General features: G+C 37.3%; 1 protein-coding gene across 1 annotated transcript in view; it reads right to left on the bottom strand.

Moving 5' to 3' along the window:
- Window positions 1–24,610, bottom strand: part of SPHKAP (SPHK1 interactor, AKAP domain containing) — a 95,489-nt gene extending 70,879 nt beyond the window's left edge. The window contains exons 1-2 of the mRNA XM_029225621.1: window positions 24,452–24,610; window positions 5,908–6,015 (exon numbers count right to left, since the gene is read on the bottom strand). Coding sequence (XP_029081454.1) covers window positions 5,908–6,015; window positions 24,452–24,610 — 267 coding nt within the window. The remainder of the gene's footprint in view (window positions 1–5,907; window positions 6,016–24,451) is intronic.
- Between the last annotated feature and the right edge of the window lie 363 nt (window positions 24,611–24,973).

Below are 24,973 nucleotides of genomic sequence, written 5' to 3'. Positions count from 1 at the left end.
TTTGATTTGCATTTCTCTAATGATTAGTGATGTTGAGCATCCTTTCATGTGCCTCTTGGCAATCTGTATATCTTCTTTGGAGAAATGTCTGTTTAGGTCTACTGCCCATTTTTGGATTGGGTTTTTGTTTTTTGATATTGAGCTACATGAGCCGCTTGTATATTTTGGAGATTAATCCTTTGTCATTTGCTTTGTTTGCAAATATTTTCTCCCATTCTGAGGGTTGTCTTCGTCTTGTTTATGGTTTCCTTTGCTGTGCAAAAGCTTTTAAATTTCATTAGGTCCCATTTGTTTACTTTTGTTTTTATTTCCATTTTTCTAGGAGGTGGGTCAAAAAGGATCTTGCTGTGATTTATGTCATAGAGTGTTCTGCCTATGTTTTCCTCTAAGAACATGTCCTGTTTAGATATACATTGTAATTCCTTGATACAGTAAACAAAGTCAATGATCTTAATTTTTATTATGTGACATTTTACCTACAACTTATAAGATAGAATTTAGACTCAATTTTCAATCAAAATAAACTTATAAAATGTTTCTCTTTAATAGTTTCAGGATCTAAGACATTGATAAATGTTATGGACTAGGTCTAAGACCTACCTCCAAATTACTACTGTATTATTTGGCCACACGCTTTAGGTTCAGCCCTCAAATTATTTATCAAAATCTCCTTCTCAGTTTTATTGATCACTTTTCTAGGTTTTGGTTTCTTCCATATGGCTTTCGTGGATATAGAGCCACCTAGTTTCTTTGGTGGCAGACTCTTTTCTCTACCATCCCTCTGTGTCATGCTTCCCAATAAAGTGTCCTTTCTATTTATTGGCTTCTAGAAGCTTGGGAAGGGTCAGTGGAACTCTCATTTGACTGAGACTCAAAAGTTTTCTCTGGGACTCTTGGATTTTTAAAATGTGTCCGGAGCTACTGCCCAGGGTGAGATGAGGTCACATGGACCAGCTCTACTGCCCCAGTGCAGACTTGCTTTGTCTGTTTTATCTAGAGCTTCTGTTTTGTTCAGTCTGGCTGACTCTGCCACCATTGTTTGATTTTTCACTTTTATGCAAGCAGCATTTAGCTTCTCTTTGAAAATCGTTGAATAAATATTTAAAGAATATTGCTTAAATCTACATTGTAATTCCTTGAGGCAGTAAACAAAGTCAATGAACTGAATTAGTAGCCTAAACAAGGGTTTCTGCAACTCTGGGCTCAACCTGAGTTTAAAATATTTACATTTCACACTGAAGTATGTAGAGATAAAGGGGCATCATGTCATTCTCAAAAGTTTTAGAGAGGAATCATATATGTGTGTTTACACACAGATGTATCAATGAATGCATGCACAAAGGAGAGGGTAAAGCTAATGCAGTAATATTTGAGCATTTAGGGAATCTGGGAATTCTTTGCCCTCTTCATGCAATTTTTCTGTAAGTCTAAAGAATTAAAAAATAAGTAGAAAAGTTGATTTTTTAAGGAAAAAAACATTAAAAGTTGTTTGAAAACTTGGTAAATATCTGGACTAGATAATGTAAATGTCTCTTCACAGTTCTATAATTATATATTTCCTTAATCATGTAAATCTAAATTTTTCCATAGACCAGCTTATCAAGTGGGGTGTTTGTCTCTTCTTTAACTTTTCTATTAAGTTTCAGAATAGACTAGGTCCCACTGAACAGCTGTCAAATATCTTCGTAGTTTTACAATATCATGTATGGAATGTTGAAGGCTGCTTGAGAATCTGATTCATTTATTTACAAATTTATGGCAAATGTAACACATTTTCAAATACCATGGTTCATCGATTAAAATGCAGTCTATAGGCTATAATTTACTTGCGGGGTGATGATAGCCAAAAGTCTTAAAATGATCAGTAAGGAAAGAGTCTGACTGTAACTATGAATAGCAACTATACCCCAATTAAAAAAAAAACTATATGTTCAATTTCTTTTGTAAATATGTCTGTTCAAATTAAGAAAAAAAAAGAATGTGAATTGTCAAGGTAATTTTAATGAAGCATTAAACCAAAAGATGGTTCTTGAAATATAAAAAATTAAATTCTAGTAAAGAGAAATAGGGGCTTTAAAAGTAATTAAATTATTGTTATTATTATTATTATATTTTTTTTTTTTCTGCGGTACGCGGGCCTCTCTCTGTTGTGGCCTCTCCCGTTGTGTAGCACAGGCTCCGGACGCGCAGGCTCAGCGTCCATGGCTCACGGGCCCAGCCGCTCCACAGCATGTGAGATCTTCCCGGGCCGGGGCACGAACCCGTGTCCCCTGCATCGGCAGGCGGACTCTCAACCGCTGCACCACCAGGGAAGCCCTAAATTAGTTTTTAATTTAAAAAAGTCAAGGGTTCTGAAAAGTCCAAATCCTACCACTCGTGTTAAGGACCTCTACTAAGATAATGCTTCTGCTGTTGGGTTTGAACATTGGCTTCCAATTTCATTATCCTCCTCCACATTTCCCTTTTAAATAATTAGGTTAAAAAAAGAACACGGTGAAGGTTGGTATATGATTTTTTTCTCAGAATGGCAAATCAGAAATAAAATTGTATAGTTTGATTGGAGAACTCTATTTACAAAAACAAAACCACAGTTTTCATATTTGATATCTTTTGAAAAAAATTTAAGGGTAAATTTCAGGGGCCTTCTGAGTCAGACTTCATGTTTCGCTGGCCTATAGTATTTCTTTTTTAAAAATTTTATTATTTTAAAAAAATTTTTATAGGAGTATACTTGATTAAAAATGTTGTGTTAGGCCTTCCCTGGTGACGCAGTGGTTGAGAGTCCGCCTGCCGATGCAGGGGACACGGGTTTGTGCCCCTGTCTGGGAGGATCCTACATGCCGTGGAGTGGCTGGGCCCGTGAGCCATGGCCGCTGAGCCTGCGCGTCCGGAGCCTGTGCTCCGCAGTGGGAGAGGCCACAGCGGTGAGGGGCCCGCGTAAAAATGTTGTGTTAGTTTCTGCTGTACAGCAAAGTGAATCAGTTATACATATACATATGTCCACGCTTTTTTAGATTCTTTCCCATGTAGGCCATTACAGAGTGCCCATTTCTGACAGCTTCAAACTGCTCTTCACTAAGACACCTCATTTTACCTGCGAAATGAAAGCAGTTCTTTATTGAGATAATGACCAAAAGTTATTTTTGAAGCTTGTTTGATGCTTGAGAACAAACAGCTGTACTGACCCATGCCCATAACACCCTGAAGGGTTTCTATGCCTGAGATTGTCCCTCAATAAAAATTCTAAATGAACATCTTGAATTCAGAAAACATTGGTCCTCGGAGGCACTTAGTTCTAAGAAACTGCAAATCCAGATACTTGGAGTTCAGTGTGATGGATACCAAGCCAATCAAAATTGGATATAAAAAAGTTGGCTACTAAGTTTGATCAGGAAGAAATGAGTTAAAGAAGCAACAATGAACATAGATTGGGGTACCCCAGAGTTATGAATAGAGTAGAAGGCAATAAAATATGGGAAAGCTTTGCTACAGGTTCCTCAGAATCTGTTGTGATTATTTGTTAATAGATTTAGATTTGGGATTATTTCATAAGACTAATTTTTTAAATTAAACTTTAATGAAGATATAATTTTAAAATACAGTTCTATTTTTTAATTTAAATTACAACTTCATTGTTATCCTTTTGTGGATAATTTGTTTTGAAAAGGAATTAAGTACTTTTTCCCTGACCATTTAGTGACTCCTTCCTTGTGTATGGCTATTTTGATCAAGAGATCCTTGTCCTGTCAAGCATTGCTGTTGATCAACTCTATTTTCCTCTAGATAATAGCTTCCCCTCAGCAATGTCCAGCTCTGGATTCTGTTTCTTCTCCTCACCCTAGAAATCTGTGCCAAGTAAGAAAGAGAGAAAGGACTCAGAAACTAAGAAAAAGTAACTACAAGATACTTTTTGAGAGATTAGGGTTCATTTTTCATAGGGATTCTGAAATTTTTTTACAGTTTAGAGTCATGGAGAATTTTTCACATTTGTGTCAGTTTCATTTATTATCAACTCTTGCAGGAAAACTAACCTTCCAGTATGCCTTTTACTTGTGTTTAGATTTTTCCCCTTTGGGGAAGTATAGAAAGAACCATAATGGCAGTATGAATCAGCTAGCTCAAGCTCACTGATGTCATCTGACACTATAAAGGGACAAAGAATTAAGGAAGAAAGTCATACAGTTTTAAGTCCAAATTTGAGTTCATTGGGATTGGGGGGGTTGTGGCTAGAGTTTTCTTATACTTGTGAAGATCCAATGATAATCTTAAATTTGGCTATAAATTTACCATTTCTAATTGTAGATCTGCAATAGAGATTCCAAAAATATAAAGTTTAGAAAAGACCTCTTTGCCCTTTATTACACAATTTTTAGTGCCCCAACTTTGGTGCCTTCTCCAAATGGCAGACTCCTTAATACAGGAGCTGCTTTGATGACAACTTTGACTAGAGTGTAGATGCTGATAGCTTTTACTCTCCATTTCTCTTCCTTTTACAATTCAAAGCTGTGTAATTAGAGATCCATATCAGCAAATGCCTGAATTTTCCACCTCATCTCAGAATTGAATTTGCAAAGAAGGTATCGCTGTTAAATTACTTGCCACCTAAACCCTTTTTCGTTTTCGCCGAAGATTTTTAACCATCAACTGGTTTTCTGGACAAGGGATTAAAAAGTCCCCAAAATAGCAGGATCAAAATCATTTTGCCTAAACAAAGAGATTGAATTAAGTCTGTTGAATGGACTCTGCTTTCCTTGTGCTATGAGACTGCAGTGTGAAATGTTATACATCCTCTGTCTGCCAGTTCTGGTTCTGCTCATTATATATAAAAAGCTCCTCCATCGCATTTTCAGCTTCCTTTTCTTTCTTTTCCTTTCTTTTTTTTTTTTTTTTTTGCGGTACGCGGGCCTCTCACTGTGTGGCCTCTCTCGCTGCGGAGCACAGGCTCCGGACGCGCAGGCTCAGCGGCCATGGCTCACGGGCCCAGCCGCTCCGCGGCATCTGGGATCCTCCCGGACCGGGGCACGAACCCGTGTCCCCTGCATCGGCAGGCGGACTCTCAACCACTGCGCCACCAGGGAAGCCCCCTTTTTTTTTCTTTTAACAGAAATGTTGGCATACAACTTACCTCCAGGAATAGCTCAGAGCTGATGCTCTCAACTTAGTCATGAGAATTACATTTCTCTCCGCTTTGGAAATATTCTCCCCCAGTCTCTGTAATCATGACCCCATAAGAGCTAGGCGATTGCAGTTAAAATGAAACATATAGTTTTGTAAAACATATAGGAAGCAGACTACTTCATATAGGAAGGAGAAATCACGTTGTTGATTTCTCGTATCAACAATACGCCCTTACATTCTAAGCCACAAGAAATATTTATCTATAAGGACGTCTCTTCCCTTGCAAAGGAGGGTTTTATACGTAAAGCTCAGATCCAGTATATAATATTAAAAAGCATGCCTGTATATTTCTTATGTTGAAAATGCTTTCAAATAATGACTATAACTTATAAGAATGGTAGAACATTTTTACACAGTTTTCATGTTGAAAAATACCTACTAGTAGGAGTTATAAAATATATTGAAAAGAATCCAAGAGCACTCTTGAATAGGCTTTTATTTCTCATCATACGATGCTATTTCTGAATCTTTTACACAGTCAGTTTTGAAAATGAAAACATCGTTTTTCCTTTTCAGAGAAATGATAAGATTAATTTACCTGTTGAAGTGAGCAAAGCAGAAGAATCACGAGCTTCTGCCTGTTATTTTGTTAACGCTGTATAAAGCAGTTATGTATTTTCAAAAGGATGCTTTCCAAATCTTGTACTTAATGATTATATCCTTGGTAGGAGTACATATGCCCGACTCCCCACTTTCTCAGCCTGCATCCCCAGAGTTGTGTTTACTTACAGAAGCGCAGTTTTCAGACCTGTCTTCCACAAAACCAATTTGGCAGGGCGTCCTCTGATTCTGCAGCCAGTAGTCTGTAGATTCCAGCAGGCTGTTGCTGCGGAGAACCTGAGGGAACCAAACAAACTTCTCAGTGTTATTGGCAAGATTTTCTATTTAAACAAGGAATTCTTTTCTGAAGAATCCGTAAGTGTTTTGTTTGCCTCAGAGCATCTGGATATTAGAAAAAACTTCCAGGATAACAGCACCTCCAGAATGTGTAAAATGTTCAACCAGGAATCCACTTTAGAAGGATACATTGAAGTGAATACTGTTGTTTCTTCTCTTATCTAATTCAATGTCTGGAAACTTCAGTGTACCTGTGACTTTTGCATAATTTGCAGTCAAGTGATTTTTTTGGGATATGGTTCAATTGGCAATGGGGAATCAAACTTCATTTAAGTGTTGGAACTCTTTTACATTCTACAATATGAAAATTTTCGATTAAAAAATGTAGTTTCTCCATTTGGTGCAATACTGTTACTGAAATTATGATTCTTTAGTTCTTCAGCTTTGATAATATATCTGTGAAATAGGGCACAGTTCTTCTAGAACACTTAGGATACTATATTAAATTTTAAAATTATTAGGAATAAGTGTCTTACAACAGCCCTTTCCCTTTGTAGAAGCAGTATGGTAAAGCAAAATCAATTTCAATTCATAAATGAACAACACCGACTGTGATTTACAAATGCCTTGTTTCTGGGCTTTGATTTTAAAGCAATGAAGAAAAATTGCATTTCTGAGCCAAAACATTCTGAAGATTCAATCTCATAAACAAACAAGTGACTCAACTTCTGATGTGCCTTAACTCTATTCAAATATTGTATAGGAATTTTCTCATCTTATATAAGATTTCCAATGCTCTCCTGGTACCCTCTGCTTTATCAGGGTACATGTCTGCTACTATTTGACAACTACCTTCACTTAATTAATATAACACATTTAATCAGTTTGGTTAATGCCACAAAAATAGAATGACACTTCAATTACATTTCATTTGCACAGTGAAGGATTGTCTTCTTTTGTTCTATAAAGATAAAAGTACATTAATTTTTGTCTCTGCATGTTGAGTTAACCAAATATGTCTGACACATTTTTCTATAACATTTTTGTTTCAGCTAAGTGATATTATTACTTTTAAAATATTTTTCCCACTCAATGTTTATTATTCCTGGAGATGACAAATTTTCATCATTCTTTTCCAGAACAGTACAAAGAGACACTTTGATGAGAAGGTAATTGAATGATGAACTTCAGTTATCACTGCAGACTCAAGTTGGCAATGCCAAGATTTTATCTAAACTGTGGTTCTTAAAAGTGTGAGCTGGGGCCCCCTAGGGGTCACTGAGATCTTTCAGAGAGTCCAGAAGTCAAACTATGCTTATTATAATACTAAGATTTTATTCACCCTTTTCATTCGAATTATCTCATAAGTACTCAGTGGAGTTCTCCAGGGTCCACACAAGGTGTGATGGTGTAACAGGCTGACTGCAGAAGCAAATAGGAGAGTCTAGCTGTCTTCTTTTAAGTCAGATATTAAGAAGATTTGCTAAAAATGTAAGATGAAATTACTCTTCTCACTAAAGTGTTTTGTTTTGGAAAACATAGATATTTTCCATAAAAATATGTATGTTAACATGTAATGTGTTTGTTATTATTTTAAAATAATTTTAAAATAATAAATTATGCTTATTTAAATTGTTACTGTTATTTTAAAATTACACATATTTAGAATTTTCTTAGCTTTTTTCTATGAATTATAACTTTATATAGCTTCTTTAAGTTTCAGTATTTTTATTTCTTTCTATGTGGCGTCAGACTTCATCAAAATATGCTGAAAATACAATTTAGTATATAGCAAAAGCTGTTTTTTATAATTTTTATTTTATATTGACGTATAGTTGATTAACAATGTTGTGTTAGTTTCAGGTGTACAGCAAAGTGATTCAGTTTACATGTATCTATTCTTTTTCAACTTATTTTCCCATTTATGTTATTACAGAGTATTGATATGTCAACCCCAAACTCCCAATTTATCCTTCCCTGCCACCTTTCCCCTTTGGTAACCATAAGTTTGTTCTCTAAGTCTGTGAGTCTGTTTCTGTTTTGCAAATAAGTTTATTTGTATCATTTTTTTTGATTCTGCAAGTAAGTCAGACAAAGACAAATATCATATGATATCGCTTACGTGTGGAAATTTTCTTAGCTTTAATTTATAATATGGAAAATATCAATAAGCATAAACCCTACAATCAGAAGCTTCATGAGGTCCCCCAACATTTTTAGAGTGCAAAGGAATTTTGATTCCAAAAAAATAAAATTGAGAACCATTGATCTAGACTAACTTTATTTAAAGAAGAAAAAGCTTCTCAGTCCCCCTCCTCCACTGCCATTCACTTTTACTTCCAGCATATTTAGAATAGAATTTAAGAGACTGGACATTAGTGATCTAACTGCGTTGAAATCTAAACCTGGTCATTAGTAGCAGGAAGACCTTAGGTGGTTGCCTAAAAACCTGAGTCTAGGTTTCTACACCCGTGAATGGAGAGAGTAACACCCACCTGGTGGTGGGATCATTGGGGTATTCAGTGAGATGACAAGTGTCAAACACTTCAGCAGGCAAGATGACAAGTCATCCTCTCAATACATGGTTCTCATTGTTACTACTTGATACAAACTTCAAAGGAAAATAGAAAATTGGAAGCCTTTGCCTGAAATTAGTGGATTGGAAGCATTTCAGATGGATGAAGACAAATTTTCTTCAGCAAATATTCTGACCTAAGGTGTAACTTCAGTTCAACATTTTGTAGTATTAACGGTTGCAGCTACTATTTTTTGCGTGCTTAGAATGTGCTGGGAAACGTGTTAAATTTTTCATATATCTATCTATTACTTTTAAATTTAGTCCTTAGTGCAGTCCTATAAGGTAGGAATTAAAGAGAAGGATCTTCATGGCAATTGTCATTTTGCAGATGAAGACCTTGAGGTTCAGAGAGATTTGAGTTCCTGCCCCAAGCTGCTCAGAGCTGGACTTTGAATTCGGTTTTGAAGATACCGAGTCTGTGAGTGAAATCATTTAACAATGTTGCCTTGCGTAACCCCTACAGATGGGTGTGATTTGGGGTATGTTTCTGAAGCGTTACGTGCCTCTAATTTTTGTAAACATAACTACGTTTACTCTGCATCATAACAATGTCAGAGGTTGTAAATGGAAGCATCAGATGGACATACCAGTTAAGAATACTTTGCAATGCAGTTTAATAACTCCTCTGACTCAAAATCCCTTCTCAGCCATTTCAAAGCTCACTCCACAGAAGTTAGGCCCTGGACCTTGTCTGTATTCTAACATATTCAAGGCACATGTATCATGGTTGCAACAAACTGTGTGTCAACAGGAGAAAACAACTGCCACTTATCGGAGCTTATGAATTATTCCTGTCTTAAGTCAGCCCTAAGAGGGGAGCAGAGTTCAGACACAATTCACTTAGGTCTTCCAGAAAAGTGGTGGGCTGGACTGGCATATTTTCCAGGTGAAACACAGAGAGTCAGAGATGCAAATGCCGAAAGGCATCACCCTGACACTTCCACACTGCAAGATTCCCAAGGCCATGAAAAAGACTGTCTCATGATGAGGCTGACTGAGAGAACTGTCAGCTACCTAACAGATTTCTCCTGTGTTGGACTTCTCTGATATAGGGAAATAGCACAGAAAGATTAATATGTTGAGTCTTCTACTATAAGGGCATTTTTTGCACCTATTTTAAACATAAATCATAACTAAACATATACAAAGATCTTGTTCTGCCCTATCCTAAGAGGGGGGAAAAAGTCGACAGCTTTATGGACCTGCTTACTCAGTGGAAAATGCTAGAAAGACTTCCCACTTGGCTATTCCACATCCTTTGGATCCTGAGTGTCTTCTCAAAGGTCCGTCTTTGCTTCAGAGGAAACAGAAATGTCAGAGGGAGGAAGTGAAATTTAAAGTGCCACCTAAATCTTTCAATTGCTTAAGAACAAATGTTTTGAGGAGAACATCTTTCATGAGAATATTCATTCACGGTGTAATTTTAAAATGTGAATTTTATTCATCATAATTTAAAGAATAGTTTATTTGATCTTATCAATAACTAAAATACATTTCATTGATATTTAGAGATTATTAATTATTTAATACTTATATTCGTTCATTATTGACCAAAAAATAATACATTTAATTGAGAACTCTCTGGGCTAAGGCCCTAATAGATGTTATCTGAATTAAACTTCTAGACTTACGAGGTAGAATTTGAGGGCTAATACGTGAAATGCACTTAAAACAGTGCTTGGCATATAGCAAGTGTTCAATAAACATTTGCTATTATAAAAATTATTATTCTGTTTGCCCAGACTTAGAGGGGTCAATAATTTTCTTGTTAGTGGAGAGCTAGCATTTGAGCCAGGCTCTCTGGTCCCAAAGCCCCCATTAGGCATGGCTCCATTGCAAGCTGGTAAAATCACATAATTTCTCATCCTTGGATTCTACCAAACATATGTCTATGTATTTATCCATCTCTCCCTCACGGGCCTGATCTGGGTGGTCAGGAGCTTTGAGCTCCAGTCCTGACCCTACTGTCTGTGTGGTCAGGCTACCCAGCAGCTCCCAGCCTCCGTTTGTCCTTTGTATACAATTAAATCCTGTGATCTGAAGGGTCATATTCTACATGGAACATCAGTAATTCTCTGCCTTCCTCCTCCTTTCATTCCTTCTGCTGTTCCAATTCCCAAATACATTAAGAGCCAAATAAGCAAAGAAAATAAAAATGCAGGTTTCAATAAACCACTTAGAATCATACGTTAAGCAATTTTAACCCGTGAAAAGCTTTTGGTGTAATGGCTTAGCCAAACCATTAGGAAAAGAGGAATGCTTGAAAGAAGAATATGTGCTTGAGAATTTAATGATTTTGAAGCTTTATGAATATAATCTCCCTGCTGAGACAGTCACTTTCTGATGGCGGGGAGGGAAAGAGAAAAACTCACCAGGCTCTCAATGGCTCATTCATTTATCTGCTATTTTTAGCTGCAGGTTCAATTATCTCAGATGAAGAGCTAATAACAAACATGCTGTGCATTCAGTAGTTTGAAATAACAAGGGCACATTTTCTCTTAAAATTTTATGAGTGTCCTAAGCAATGGAGAAAGAGTGTTCTGCTCTCTTGTACAGTGACTTTCCTTTTTTATCTAGAGAAACAAGTTGTAGGAATTTAGTATTGATATGGCATGGGGAGGGGAAAGTGGACTCCTGGTAACCTGGACACAGCTCTAAACATTGCTGGGCAGAAAAAAATAATAGTAATTAGATTGGAGAAGACAGTAATTTAAGGTTAGTCACAGAGGTTTGGAGGCAGAGCTGATATTCTCTTCCATCTCATCACTTACTGAGTGATCTTGGGCAAGTCATTAAGCTTCTGCAGGACTTAGTTTTTGCATTTATTACAGGAGGATGATTACAGGCACTTCAAAAAGTTATTCCAAGGCTCAAATAAGAGAAGGTTCATGAAGGACTACCCTCTTAACCGAGTAGGCAATTGATAGGGGATGGCTTTTATTATGAGAATGCAGTAAAGCTGAGAAAACACATTTTCCATCTTAACATTTTCTTGATCTCCGCACAGCACCTGGCAGTTTCTCTTTATTTGTATTTGTGGGGCTCCATTCGTATTTTACCCCTCTCGCTTCTCTCATCTCCTCCTTCACTCAATATTCGGTCAACAGAGGTCCATTGAACTCTTTGGATGTTTGACACTGGGAATATTAAGATGAACGAAATGACTGCTGTGCCTTGGGAATTAAACTCTAAGAGGGGAGAACAAGCGCTGACAGGCCCTTGATAGAGAAAGCAGGTGCTTTGATCAGCACGATCCGTGTCAGAGATCACCCAGGATGGAGTAGCCAGTTCAACCTGCGGAAGGTTGAGACTGTGCACTTGACCCTCATGTCAAGTTGAAAGATGCATCTGAGTTGTCTGGGGATGTTGGAGAAAGTTGGGAGAACATGTCTCTTTTTCTAACTAGCTTTCCTCTCTGATGCCCTAAAAGGGAGTATCCTCTCTGCATAGGCCCTCAACGTGTTGCTCTTTCTACCCCTCACAACCCTTTTCCTCGGAGATCTTACTGACTCTCAGGGTACTAATTCCCGCCTGGGGGGATGACTCATTGGTCTACGGCTTCATCTTTGACCTTCCTCTAGAGCTTGGCTTTTCACGGTTCTAGCTGTTAGTTATTTTTCTTGGATCTCCTGCTGTCACCTTGGACTCTTTGTGTCTAAAACCAAACCCTTCCCTCCCCAATTCTGGCCCTTAAAAGAAACCTGACTCCCTGACTTCTGTATTTGCAGTTAATGGAAGAACAATTCTCTCCTACCCTGGCTTAAAACGTCTGTGCCATCTGGAATGCCTCTTTATCTGTTTCTAGTCTTATATTTTGCTCTAATTTTTTCTTTAATTCACTTAACATTTAAGTACATGCTATAGACTAGTCTCTGGGTAATACAATAGTGAATAATGCAGACCCGATCTCCACATTTATGGAACTTAAAATCTGGCATGGAAACCCAGCAGTAAATAAAGGAGCACTGAAATACACTTCATACACTTTTAATTATAAATCGTGGTAGGTAGTATAAAGAAATTCAACATGGTGCAGTGATAGAGAATAAAAGAGATGGGATGATACTTGGGAAGGGCAATTAGGGAAGGCTGGACACCCACAGGGTCCTTAACAATTACAATTGTTAACATTGTAATGGTCTGTCTCTTCTATCTCCTTCACCCCTTGCCTCTCAAATCCATCTAGCTTACTGAAACCAGAATCAGAGATAAGTACTAGACTTTGAAGACAAACCTGGTTTCAAATTCCGGTTTTTCCATTAATTAACTGTGCAACCTAAGGCGGTCACTTAACCTCTTTGAGACTCAGTTTTTCCACCTACAAAATGAGGCCGGTGTTGCACTCACAATGAGGAATATTTTTAGTAGACATTAAAAATACGAAACACACACAGTATCTGACTACTTTAGGTGTTCACAAACAGTGAATAGTGAATAATAAATAGCTATTATTATCACAAATATGATTACTGATGTTATGTAATTCTCTCCCAAGCCCTTAACCTCAGTTGATTAATTGACCCAATAAACATTAGCATTGTACCATCTATTCCCACTGGAAACCAGACCAGGCCCTGGGGAACAAGGAAGGACATATTTGCTCAGTGAGCCCCAAGTTTTATGGGCTTATTGTCAAACTATGGCCTAGTATTCAAGACAGAACCCAATTCAGCTCCCACCTGTTAATCATTTCATGAATATGTATTAAGCTCCAATGTTCAGGATACTGAACTATGCCCAGTTTAAGTGTTTTCCTGGCTTTGTCTCCAATACTTTCTCTGCACACACCCTCTGCTAGAATCTCCCACTTACTAAAAGAGCTCCAGCTTCTAGACTTTATAATGCACATGCTTTTCCTCATATCTTTCCACCAGCTCCCTGAACTTTTTCCCAGAAGTTCCTTCCCAGCTATCAAGATATAATTGAAACCAACCCCTTTTCCCTATCAAATGTTTCTTCTTCATGATGAAAACAATTTTTTATCTCAGAATTTTGGAATGTGCATGCATGTCTTGTCCTTCCCATTAGATGATATGAGTATTATTTCTGCAAGGCTTTTGTTTTCCTCAGAGATTTTATGGAAAGGTTACAAAGAATTTTTATGTTGAGCAAATTCCCATTTTCTACTTCTGTACTATCAAATATTGTCAAATTTTATTTTCTGATAATTGTAAGTATAATGATGTTAAGAAGCATCAAAGCCCTTAAAGAGAAAAATTTCAAACACAAAATGCTACATTTGCCTAATGTATGTATCATGATTAATGATGGAATGGTGCTTAAAATTAATTGAATAATGTCATCAGAACAATGAACTCATTCTTCAAAAGCAGAGATTTATCGTTCCCCCAACCCCAAACAGGTAGACTCAGAGAAGTTAAGATGTGTTGGGATTTTGAGACATTGACTCTCTCAGCTGTCTGGAGGCTGGAGAGAACCTGGGTTGGCCATTCCAGGGCAAGCACCTCTGGCCATCTGCTTATTCAAGAGTTCCAAACGAATATTATTTTTAAAAATATGTATAATAATGTGGAAAAGATTTGGAAACACCGTCTAAAGAAATCATCCTTTCAAATGTTGCACTTCATTTTCATGAATGTGTGTTGGAGATGAGGAAAGAAAAAGCAAGAGGAGCGATAAAATGAAGGAGGCCAGATAAATGCATTAATAGAGTCCTGAGCATCCCTCAGAGAAGAATCTCCAGGCCCCTATTGCTGTTCTAGCCATTTTCTAGGAAACTCAATTAAATTTTTCTTGCACAAAGAGATTGTAGTGTGAGCAGGGCAATTAGATTTGCATAGTCAGTGGTAAAGATGGCCGAGAGTTGATAAGAATGATGTTAGGGAAGAACGAAGACAGCTATTCATCAGATATTATTACCTATTTGCTCTGCAATAAACAGTGGCATCTCTACTGCTGGTAACATTTTCTTCATAGAGATACCACATCCCTATAAAATTCACCCTTTTATCAATTACAGGAAAAAATCTGTAAAAAATACAAACACATGGATGCTAAATAATACGCTGCTAAATAACCAAGAGATCACTGAAGAAATCAAAGAGGAAATCAGAAAATACCTAGACACAAATGACAATGAAAATACGATGACCCAAAATCTATGGGATGCAGCAAAAGCAGTTCTGAGAAGGAAGTTTATAGCAATACAATCCTACCGCAAAAACCAAGAAATATCTCAAATAAACAACCTAACCTTACACGTAAAGCAATCAGAGAAAGAAGAACAAAAAAACCCCCAAGTTAGCAGAAGGAAAGAAATCATAAAAATCAGATCAGAAATAAATGAAAAAAATGAAAGAAACAATAGCAAAGATCAATAAAACTAAAAGCTGGTTCTTTGAGAAGATAAACAAAATTGACAAACCATTAGCCAGACTCATCAAGAAAAAAGGGGAGAAGACTCAACTCAATAGAATTAGAAATGAAAAAGTAACATTTTTCATTTCGTTTTCAAAAGTAACAACTGACACTGCAGAAATACAAAGGATCATTTTGTGTAATTTTACACACTTATTTTATGTTGAGTTAATCTGTGCCTTAGTGAACTTTTTGGAGAACTCTGTAATCTTTTGTTTTCCACTCTGGGATATGATACTTTTCATTACCTCACAGCGAAACTCTATTGCTTATTTAAAGCACACTGAGCTCCTAAAAAGAGACAAGGAAACAAACTGGAAATTAAATTATTGTGTGGAGGGAAAAAAGTGGCATAGAAAACTCAGTGGTTTCGTCTCAGTTTCTCAGAAGGTTGAATTAAATGTTAAGATAACGTTTTCCTTTTAATGATGATTCTTCTGGCTGACTGCCTGACGTTTTATGTATTTAGCCTCCTTTGACAAAAGGGGGAAACTGTTTCCAAAGTATGAATAATCATGTTTGATTATTCATAGGACATATTCTGCAATGATCATCTGGTTGGATGTGAAACATTCTTGCATTACACGACTGACACCTAGTAGAGTTTGGAAATCTTGTAATTGATTATTACAAAAGTATTGGAAAACAATGGAGTTCTTTTAAGGCCTTGGAACTAGCAATTCTCCACTGTCAAGGAGCAGATCAAAGGCATAGATGGTTTGGAAGTTTGAGAAGGAAATGCTTAGCAGCGGATCTGCAATTCTTTCTCTCTTTACTGTGGAGAATGGTGGGAGGGAATACCCCCAGAGAAGAAAGAAGGTGGCATTCTCATATCTCGTTATAAACGTACTAACCTCAAGATAAACTGTACTCTTATAGCGAGAGAGTCCTTATCTATTGGATGCTTTTAGCAATCCTGGTCGAACTAAGCTTGCTTCTGGGAAATAAATATGAAATATACTGATTTATAAATATTTCTGACAAATGTCACACATGCAAGTAACTGAGTATAAAATGGAAATTTTCACGAACAAAAGGGCTCTCTTCTTTGAAATTAATGTCCCCATGTATGTAATCTGGAGACTTTGTATATTAACCAGGCACAGAGTTTATCCTAATGTGGCAAGAAATGAACTAGGTAGACAGTTTCAGATCTCTCCCTGCTTTTCTTGTGCCACACAATTACTCTGTCCTGGAAGTTACATTGTATATCAATGCAATCACAAGAAAGGCATAAGAGCACAGAGGGAATTCAGCAGTATCAAGCCACGCTTGTTTACTTCTGCCGCATCACACTTCAGCCAGTCAGCTGGCTAAAGAATGCTTTGAAAGTGGATCAGAGCTTTCTCCACATGAAAATGAAAACCAAGTTTGAGTCTCAAGTATAAAATACAAGAGTTTCAAACACAGATATACTCAGGAAATGCTATTATACTATAATTTATGAATGGTCTGATCTAAAGAGAGTCAAGTTAGACACACATGGAGGACAGCTGTTTAATTGCTACTTAATTCCTATTTAGATGCAGTATAATGCTGTCATGTTGATATGACCAGTGATGGAAATGTGATTTTTAATGTTAGGAGAAGCAAAAGATAGGGAAAAACGCACGTGTAGGAAAACACATGATGTGTATCTAGACCTACCATTGACTTTGTATGATTTTTCTGCGAAGTATAAGTAGCGCATATTTTGCTGTTCATCAAAGGGACAGTGGATTTGGCTACATATCCCTTGAGTACTGATGTGTGCCTTTGGCTTTTGGCAATTATAAGAAGGTGGCATTTCTCATTTCTTGACTCTTCTTTGGAAGAAGCTGCTGGGAGCAACTACCTTCTAAGATGTCAGCATGTGGACACATAATTTGCTAAGGTTCACACCTGCCTCTTGGGTATTCCTCATTCTGGAGAGTGTGAGCCCTCATCTGGATCTTTTAGGGCAGGTCTCCTTCTCAACATGTAGAGATAAGCCTGGTAAATGTGGGCATGCACATGACAGGGCTCATTTTCAGAGATTCATGAGCCAGAAGGCCCCTATGGAGGACTCTTCAAGTTTATCTGAGCCAAATCTTCCGTCCCATTCTGGCAGAATTGAAAAGTGGGCGCTTTTATCAGAAGGGTGAGCCTGGCCAGATACAGGGAAGGTGGATGCTGTTAGGACTGGTGGGGAACATGGTGTTTACCGCAGGCTACAAAGCTGAGAGTGTTGTTTACATGGAGGACTGAAGGGAAAGAGAGGAGAACCTTAAGGCTAGTGATGGGGAACCCTGGGATGGTAAGATATTTTAAAGGCCCACAGAGAGAAAAGAGAGTTTTGAATGCCAGATTAGATATTTAAAAAAATTTAGACCCCCTCCCAGTTTTGGATAGAGCTATTGAATACCTAATATAAAGGCTTGGTGTAATTGCAATAATTCAGGAAAAAAGATCACTTGCCTAGTTTCAATAGTGCAACATCACCCTCAATTCCACAAAATGTTTTAAGCTATTCTGGGTTTTCAGAGTCCTACTTTTTGGTTAAAAAAAAAAAAAGAAAGAAAAGGAAAGGCACTGCAAAATCATTCCAGGAGTTCTTCACACACAGCAGAAAGGACGCTCAAGGGACGGAGCTGTAGAGAACAGAATAAGACTAGCATATTGGAGTCTCAAGTACTCTATATAGCAATTGTTGGCAGGAAAGAGAGGTGGTGTGGAGTCCTGAATAGAAGTCTTGACTTTTGAAGTAAGAAGCTGAATCATATTCAAACTGCAAAGTGAGCCATAATTGCTGGTTTTCAACAAAGTTTCCCACGTAAGATTACTGAATTGACATTTTCCAAAGAATAAACTCACCATGTAGCACATATAGCCCCACCTCTCTAAAGTTCATTGTGGACCAGCCTGCTTTAAAGGCAAGAGAAGACATTCATCATTTCAACCTGCTTTTGGTGAAGGCAGAGGAAATTAGTCCCCACCAGAGCCCGCATCATCTTTGTTCTGGCCTCAGTGCAACCTTGAAGCCTCCGGGATGTCAGTGTGGCTCAGCACATGAGGAAGTTTCCTTAGGCAGTCAGCAAAATGGCCCCCAGAGGGAATTCTGTGGCTGGCTCTTTAGATGCAGCTTGGCTGAATCTGAACCTGTGAACTTGCTACCTTGTCTCCTAGCTCTTCTCCCTAATGACCTCAGTGACACCACCACTCATGGATGTCTTGGTTCAAATAGTCAGAGTTCGTGGTTCTGTTCAACTCTCAATGTCATGGAGACCTATTGACCTTGACTTCCAAATGTGTCTCATCAGAGTTCATTTTTCCCTCCTCCCACTGCCTGTATACAGATTCTGCCTCTCTGTTCCCTGCTTCCCTATCCACTTCAGCTATGCTTCCCCTGGCATCCCAGACTCCACTCTCCCTTTGCTCTAAGGAATTATCTTTAGAACTACTATATTAACCATCTTCAAATACCACTTTTAGTAAGACAACTATTTCTTTTTTTTTTAAAATGTCGTTTTATTGCTGGACAATGCACACTTTTCTTTTAAAAAAATTTATATATATGTATTATATATACATATTATATAATAGATACATATTTTTTTTCCCCAGCACGACGCAGCATGTGGGATCCTAGTTCCGTGACCAGGGATCGAACCCGTGACCCCTGCATTGGAAGTGCAGAGTCTTAACCACTGGACCGCCAGGGGAGTCCATACTGTCTAATTCTTTTCGTAAAAATCTCCCTGTTTCTTCAATGCCCCTGATTACTCCTGCAGGAGGGCAATACAACAAGACACCTAGCAGTTTAACAAAATTTGGATAGGCCATTCTCTGGTATCAAAATCTGAGCCTGAAAATCACTACCAGGTTGCTTGATCAGAAGAGAGTATTTATAGAGCTCTGAGTAGTTTACACTTCAGAGGGAAAAGCCTTGTGTCTTCCTTCTATAGAAAGGTGGCTATGGCTCAATTATGCTGACTTTGTATTAAATTTTATTTATTTAGTTATATATTTTTAAAAGCCCTTTCTTCCTTTAAAGAAACACTTTCTAGGGCTTCCCTGGTGGCACAGTGGTTGGGAGTCTGCCTGCCGGTGCAGGGGACACGGGTTCGTGCCCCGGTCCGGGAAGATCCCACATGCCGCGGGGCGGCTGGGCCCGTAAGCCATGGCCGCTGAGCCTGCGCGTCCGGAGCCTGTGCTCTGCAACGGGAGAGGCCACAACAGTGAGGCCCGCGTACCGCAAAAAAAAAAAAAAAAGAAACACTTTCTACAAATACAGAATATTATAGCTATTTTCCATCATGTACTTCCTAGAATTAATACTGAGCCTTTTGGCCAAGAGCAGTATAATTCTGACTAATAAAAATGTCTTTAGAGGTATGGATCAGATTCTGAAAAAGCTTCTCAGTTTGTATGCCCATGCCTGCACACATTAATTGAATTGCTTTTGTTAATTACATGTCATCAAAATGATATGGGCTTAGATGAAAATGTATATTACAGAGTAGGATGAAACATCAAGGGGCTTCCATTCTGTTCTTCAGATGTATCTGTGCCACTGTTGACAGCAAATTTAAGTCAGTTTAAAGGAGGTCAGTCACACCAAAGAATGCTCTTGAAACTTCAGAGAGCTGATCAGATGTCATATTAAGATCAAACTTTGCCTCTGGGAAACTGAAATGTTATCAGCCTGCTGCCTTTGATAAGTCAAAGTTTAAGGTGGATTTAATTAACATGACATAAAAAGAGAAGGCTTTTGAGGTATTGATTCTTCTCCAACAATTCTTTCTTCACATGAATCCTATTCAGAGACTTGGTTCCACTATATCCCAAGTTACAAGTCTTCAGTCCATCAAGTAAAGCATGCACTGAAAATGTCCAGCTATTGTGGAAATATGGCATTGACTATAATGCTTTCAAACTAGAGGAAAGTCTAACAGATACTCAACACAATGAAGGCACAATGCATGCTACGTCCAGATTAGTTTTTAAATTTTACTTACATAAATTTTGCCCTTGTATAAAGATTATTTACTTGGAACTAGTAATTATTGAGCACCAACTATGTGCCAAGGACTTACACAAAACTTTCTGTATATAAACGTCACACCAACCCTAAGACATCTGACTCAGAGAAGTTACATCACTGGCCTAAAATCACACAGTAAAAAGAGAAACGTGGAATTTAACTCAGGACTTTGGATTCCAAGTCCAGCTTTGTTACACAACATTTCACTACCTCCCTTTAGATAACAGATTTTGATTTATTATAGAGAAAATATAAGGACCTTTCACTTAGTGTTTAACAGACATAAAAGGATAACATTTATAATAATTTAGCTCATTTAAAGGAAAGTCTCTATGATTCAGTTTCACAAAGGTGATTGCATTTGTCTTGTAAGGAAGAATTGTCCTATGAGAGGAGGAAACATCAGGGAATGTCCGTGTGAGATACAATTTTAAGAGATACCACGGAGAGCTCCAGTATTCCCTCTCCACCAGCAGCTCTCTTTCTTTCTCTCAATTTTTTTCTGGCAATATTTGGAATTCTATCATTTAAATGCATTATTTTACATACACTAAAACTTCCCCTGGGTCTTGGTGCTCATTAAATTAGGGTGACATAGGGGTTAGCTTACATCCCAACTTGGATGGATTGATGCTTTGTGATGAATGGAATTCTGAAATCATGTCCGGGCTCAATGAGCTCAGTTGTCAATGTCAGTTAAGGGAGGGGGCAATCGAACTAGTTTAGCAGTAGTAGGAGTTAAGTAAAAATAGATTTTATTTTTGCAGTCACTATTTTATTGTGATTGCAATTTTATTGCTTTATTTTAAGCAATCACTAACACCTCAGTGTGAATTTGTCTGATATCTTTCTTAGCACTTAGAGGAAGGGGAGAAGGAAGAGAAAGAATAATTCTGAAGCTAGAGCTGGGATAATGGTATAACATTGTGCATACCAGGGAACTTTTGAGAGCAAAAGGGGAGTCTATCCACAAAATTCCAGGAGAGTGTATATATAGGCTGTGACTAGATGATATGGTAATCTTAGCTCTGGGGAAAGACTTACTGATAAAAACATATATTAAGGAGTCCATAAGTCCTTCAAATAAGACCACCAAAGTCTTTTTCCTGATGATATGGCTTTTTCACAGCTATGGTGTCCAGTGACCATTTTTCCCTAACAAGAAAATTGCACCTGGGTAGGGTTCCCAAAAAGCTTAGAGATTCACTGTGAAGCACACGGCACATGAAATACATTCGGTCAATTTGCAATTTTTCAGAGGCTGATTATTCAACAAATGCATTATCTTCTGGAACCTTGTTTCATTTCTTCCACTGATTAATTTAACAAGATATCAGTTCTGATAAGAAGGTTTGATGGGGAAGAAGATGAAGCCATTACATGAAATGAGTTTGGGGAATTACCAATAGACTTCAATTATCCATGTTACTCTTATAGAAGGTTGACTGACTGTGAAGAGTGGTGATTCAGCTGGACAGCCTTGCTATTTCTAAGACAGAGCTGTCCTTATTCTTTTTGTCACTTTTGTACAGAATATACATTATAGTGCATTTGTGAACATATAGATCCTCACTTCCCCAATTAATCTGTGATTAATGCAATTAAAAATATAGTCATGATCACTTAAATCAGCTTGCAGTAATAATAATAAATAATAATATAATAAGTAATAATAATAAAATAAAGGAATAAAGTCTCAATATTCATGCCTTTCACTGAGGGCCCATGTTCCTGATACAAAGAAGAGAAGAAACACAGGTGAGCTACTTTTTTGAAGGCAAGGAAAACCGCTATAGCCCACATGGTGTATGACACGTGGCATATATGGCTACTAAATTGTCTTAAACTGCAATTAGTATGTAAGCTTAAGAGAATATTTAAAATGAAAGGAATGTGCTATGAATATTAGAAAAATATTGCCAGTACTCAAAGGTAATGACTTCTCCTGCATTAATTTGTAACAATCCTTCCTAAATTTAGTTGGATAATGTCTTTACTCATTCAAATCTTAATCATACCTCAAAGTCCAAATTAAGATGCACTTGTCTATCTTGAGATATGCCTGTGTAGTTACCTCACATAATTATTTAACTTATTAATTATTGTTTGACTTTTCACATGAGAAACCAGTATTATCTCCCACACTAGACTGTAAATTCTTCCAGACCAGGGGCCATTTGTGATCTATCCTTGTATCTTTCCTCAGGATGTAACAAAGTTTTAAAAGTATTTGGGTTGGACTGTATGGAATTACCCATATTTGATTTTTTTTTTTTTTCTTTGTGGTACGCGGGCCTCTCACTGTTGTGGCCTCTTCCGTTGCGGAGCACAGGCTCCGGACGCACAGGCTCAGCGGCCATGGCTCACGGGTCCAGCCTCTCCGCGGCATGTGGGATCTTCCCGGACCGGGGCACGAACCCGTGTCCCCTGCACCGGCAGGCAGACTCCCAACCACTGTGCCACCAGGGAAGCCCCTATTTGATCATTTTTGATCCATAAAAAAGTCAGTTTCATATGGTTCAACCTAATACTAGTTGTTCTAGAAATAATTGTGGAATGAGTAGAATTATATTTAAAACTTTAAATTCATATATATATATATATATATATATATATATATATATATATATACATGAAGTCATTTAGAATAGATGACTGAATTTTTATTTTACTTTTTCTAGTAGCTGCCCAGTCCCAAACAGCTCTGTTAGTTCATTAGCTTCCAGACAAGATTTTTAAAAAATGAATATGACTACCTATTTTCTAGGGAAATAAGCATAATTGAGAAAACAGATCATAAAGTACTAACTCTCTCAGCACGGTAATGCCAATATTGAATTTTTTTTCTGGCACTGTTTACTTGTTGATAAAATCATTCTTTAGAATACTATTAGTTGTAGGTAATCATTATTTTGAGTGCTTACAATATGCCAGGCACTGTTCTAAACATTTCACGTCTATAAACTCATTGAATCTGCACCTCAACCCTGTGAAATGGGTAATATTATCTTTTTTCAGATGAGCAAATTGAGGCATGAAGAGGTAATTTGCTTGAAATCACACAACTAGTAATTGTAGAACTGGGTGTCAAATTCAGGCAGTCTGGCTTCAATCTTTCTTTTAAATGCCGCTGGAATTCTAATCAATAGAAATAGAGTTATTTAAAAATTAGAATAAATTAAAAATCATTTAGCCTTATGAAAGACATAGCATCCAGTGAAGACTTTATAATTTAGAGTTACAGAGTTGAATAGACCATACCTAGGGCTTGAAAACCTGCTGCTTTAGTTCTTTCATAAGTAATTGAAAATCATTTTGAATTGTAGTGCCTCAGTTTTCTACATTAAAAACTGGAATTCATAGTACGGAATCCTCTATAAGAATTTTATGAGGATCATATAACACATGATAATAAGAATCCTTAATTGATCAGGCAGGTATATATTTATATTTGGTTATGAATATATGCATAAAAATATTTTGTAAAATTATGTTTAATGCTACTTTTTTATAATCAACATATGTTTTCTGATGAAGATATTTGTTTTCTTTGGTACTTAAAAACTATACAAAATCACACAAGCAGAGAATACATAAGGCTGCTTAACTGGGTACAGTAATCAATAAATTGAAATATATATACATATATAATGCACATTATGTATACATAATTATATATACTTATACAATATGATTAGTAAAAGAATTTATCTTAATTTATAGCTATAAGTACTTTTTATAATTGAACTTTGTTTTAACAATAAATGAACTAATCCAGTGTGATTTCCTCTAAGTTTTCACGAAAAGGAACACACTTCTCTCTGGAATTCAGCATCAAATAGTGATAAACGCATTAGATGAGGAATTGGGCATTTGGCTTTAAATTTCTGGGCCTGAAGTTGGATTGGCTGGAAAAATCAGACAAATTAGATGATTTTATGTTGTTCAAATGACAACTTTCTGCAAGTGTCTTAAAGCAAGACTTGTTTATCAGTTCTAAAATCTATACTCCAGGAAATGCAATTCTGTTCCTAATAAAATAACCAGGCATACCCTTCCCTTTAAGAAAATAGCAAAAAGAGAAGAGTCATGAATTTTTCTTAGATATAGACTTAGGAGCTTAGTATAATAAGTTGGGCCATTCAAAATCTGTGAAGATTTTTCTACAAGGAGATCCAAGAAGCTGTCAATCATGGCTATGTTTGGAAAGAGTTACTAGAAAAAGTTGGAGGTGTGGTGAAGCACTGGAGGCTTAGAATTTTTAAATCAGACGTTTCTGAAATGCTTGAGTTTTCCGATCATTTCCATGAATTAGATTTTTGAATGTCATCAGGGGGTTGTCCTGGGGAGCAAATTGTGGGTGATTTTGTGGTGTGTTTTTGTTGCTGTTCCTGCTTTAGAAGAAGTGCTTGAAAAGTCAAACTAAAGTAGTGTTCAAGTTCAATCGGTGAGAGGAGAGTGGTGTTAGGCAGTATTACCTTCTTACACGCGGTGATGGAGCTACCCAAGCTACTTCCCGAGCTGCCGCTGGCGCTGCCCTGCTGCAGTTCCGGAACCTCATACATCAGGGGTGACTCCAACTCGCTGTTTGTGCCCCAAAACACAAAAGAGAACACATTCTGGTGAATCATCTCCATATTCAGAAAGAAAGAAGCATGATGGGGTTTTATGGAAAATCATCTTTTCAGATTGTGCTGAACACTGCAAACCCTCCTGCTGACATTGATGTTTGCCTCTTTGTTGGCTTCACTTTTTGTAATTGGTGGAAGCACTATGACCTATTCCATTGTGAATATAAAATTGCGACCCATCACCTTCCAGTGTAGGTGGATGGACACAGTGCATCTGCATGACTTCTAGCAGGGTTGACATCTTTTCTTAAGCAAGCAGCTTTAAAACCGAAGTAATATCCTTTCAATTTTCACATTAATTCTGCTCGGCCAAAATGGACACATAAAAATTACTTATTTTGGGCTTCCCTGGTGGCGCAGTGGTTGAGA

This window comes from Monodon monoceros, unplaced genomic scaffold (genome assembly GCF_005190385.1).
Source record: "Monodon monoceros isolate NGI ecotype Baffin Bay Population unplaced genomic scaffold, NGI_Narwhal_1 Super_Scaffold_16, whole genome shotgun sequence".
Classification (NCBI taxonomy): Eukaryota; Metazoa; Chordata; class Mammalia; order Artiodactyla; family Monodontidae; genus Monodon; species Monodon monoceros.
The sequence above is the reverse complement of the archived record's forward strand: the minus strand, read 5'-3'. Positions and strand labels throughout refer to the sequence as shown.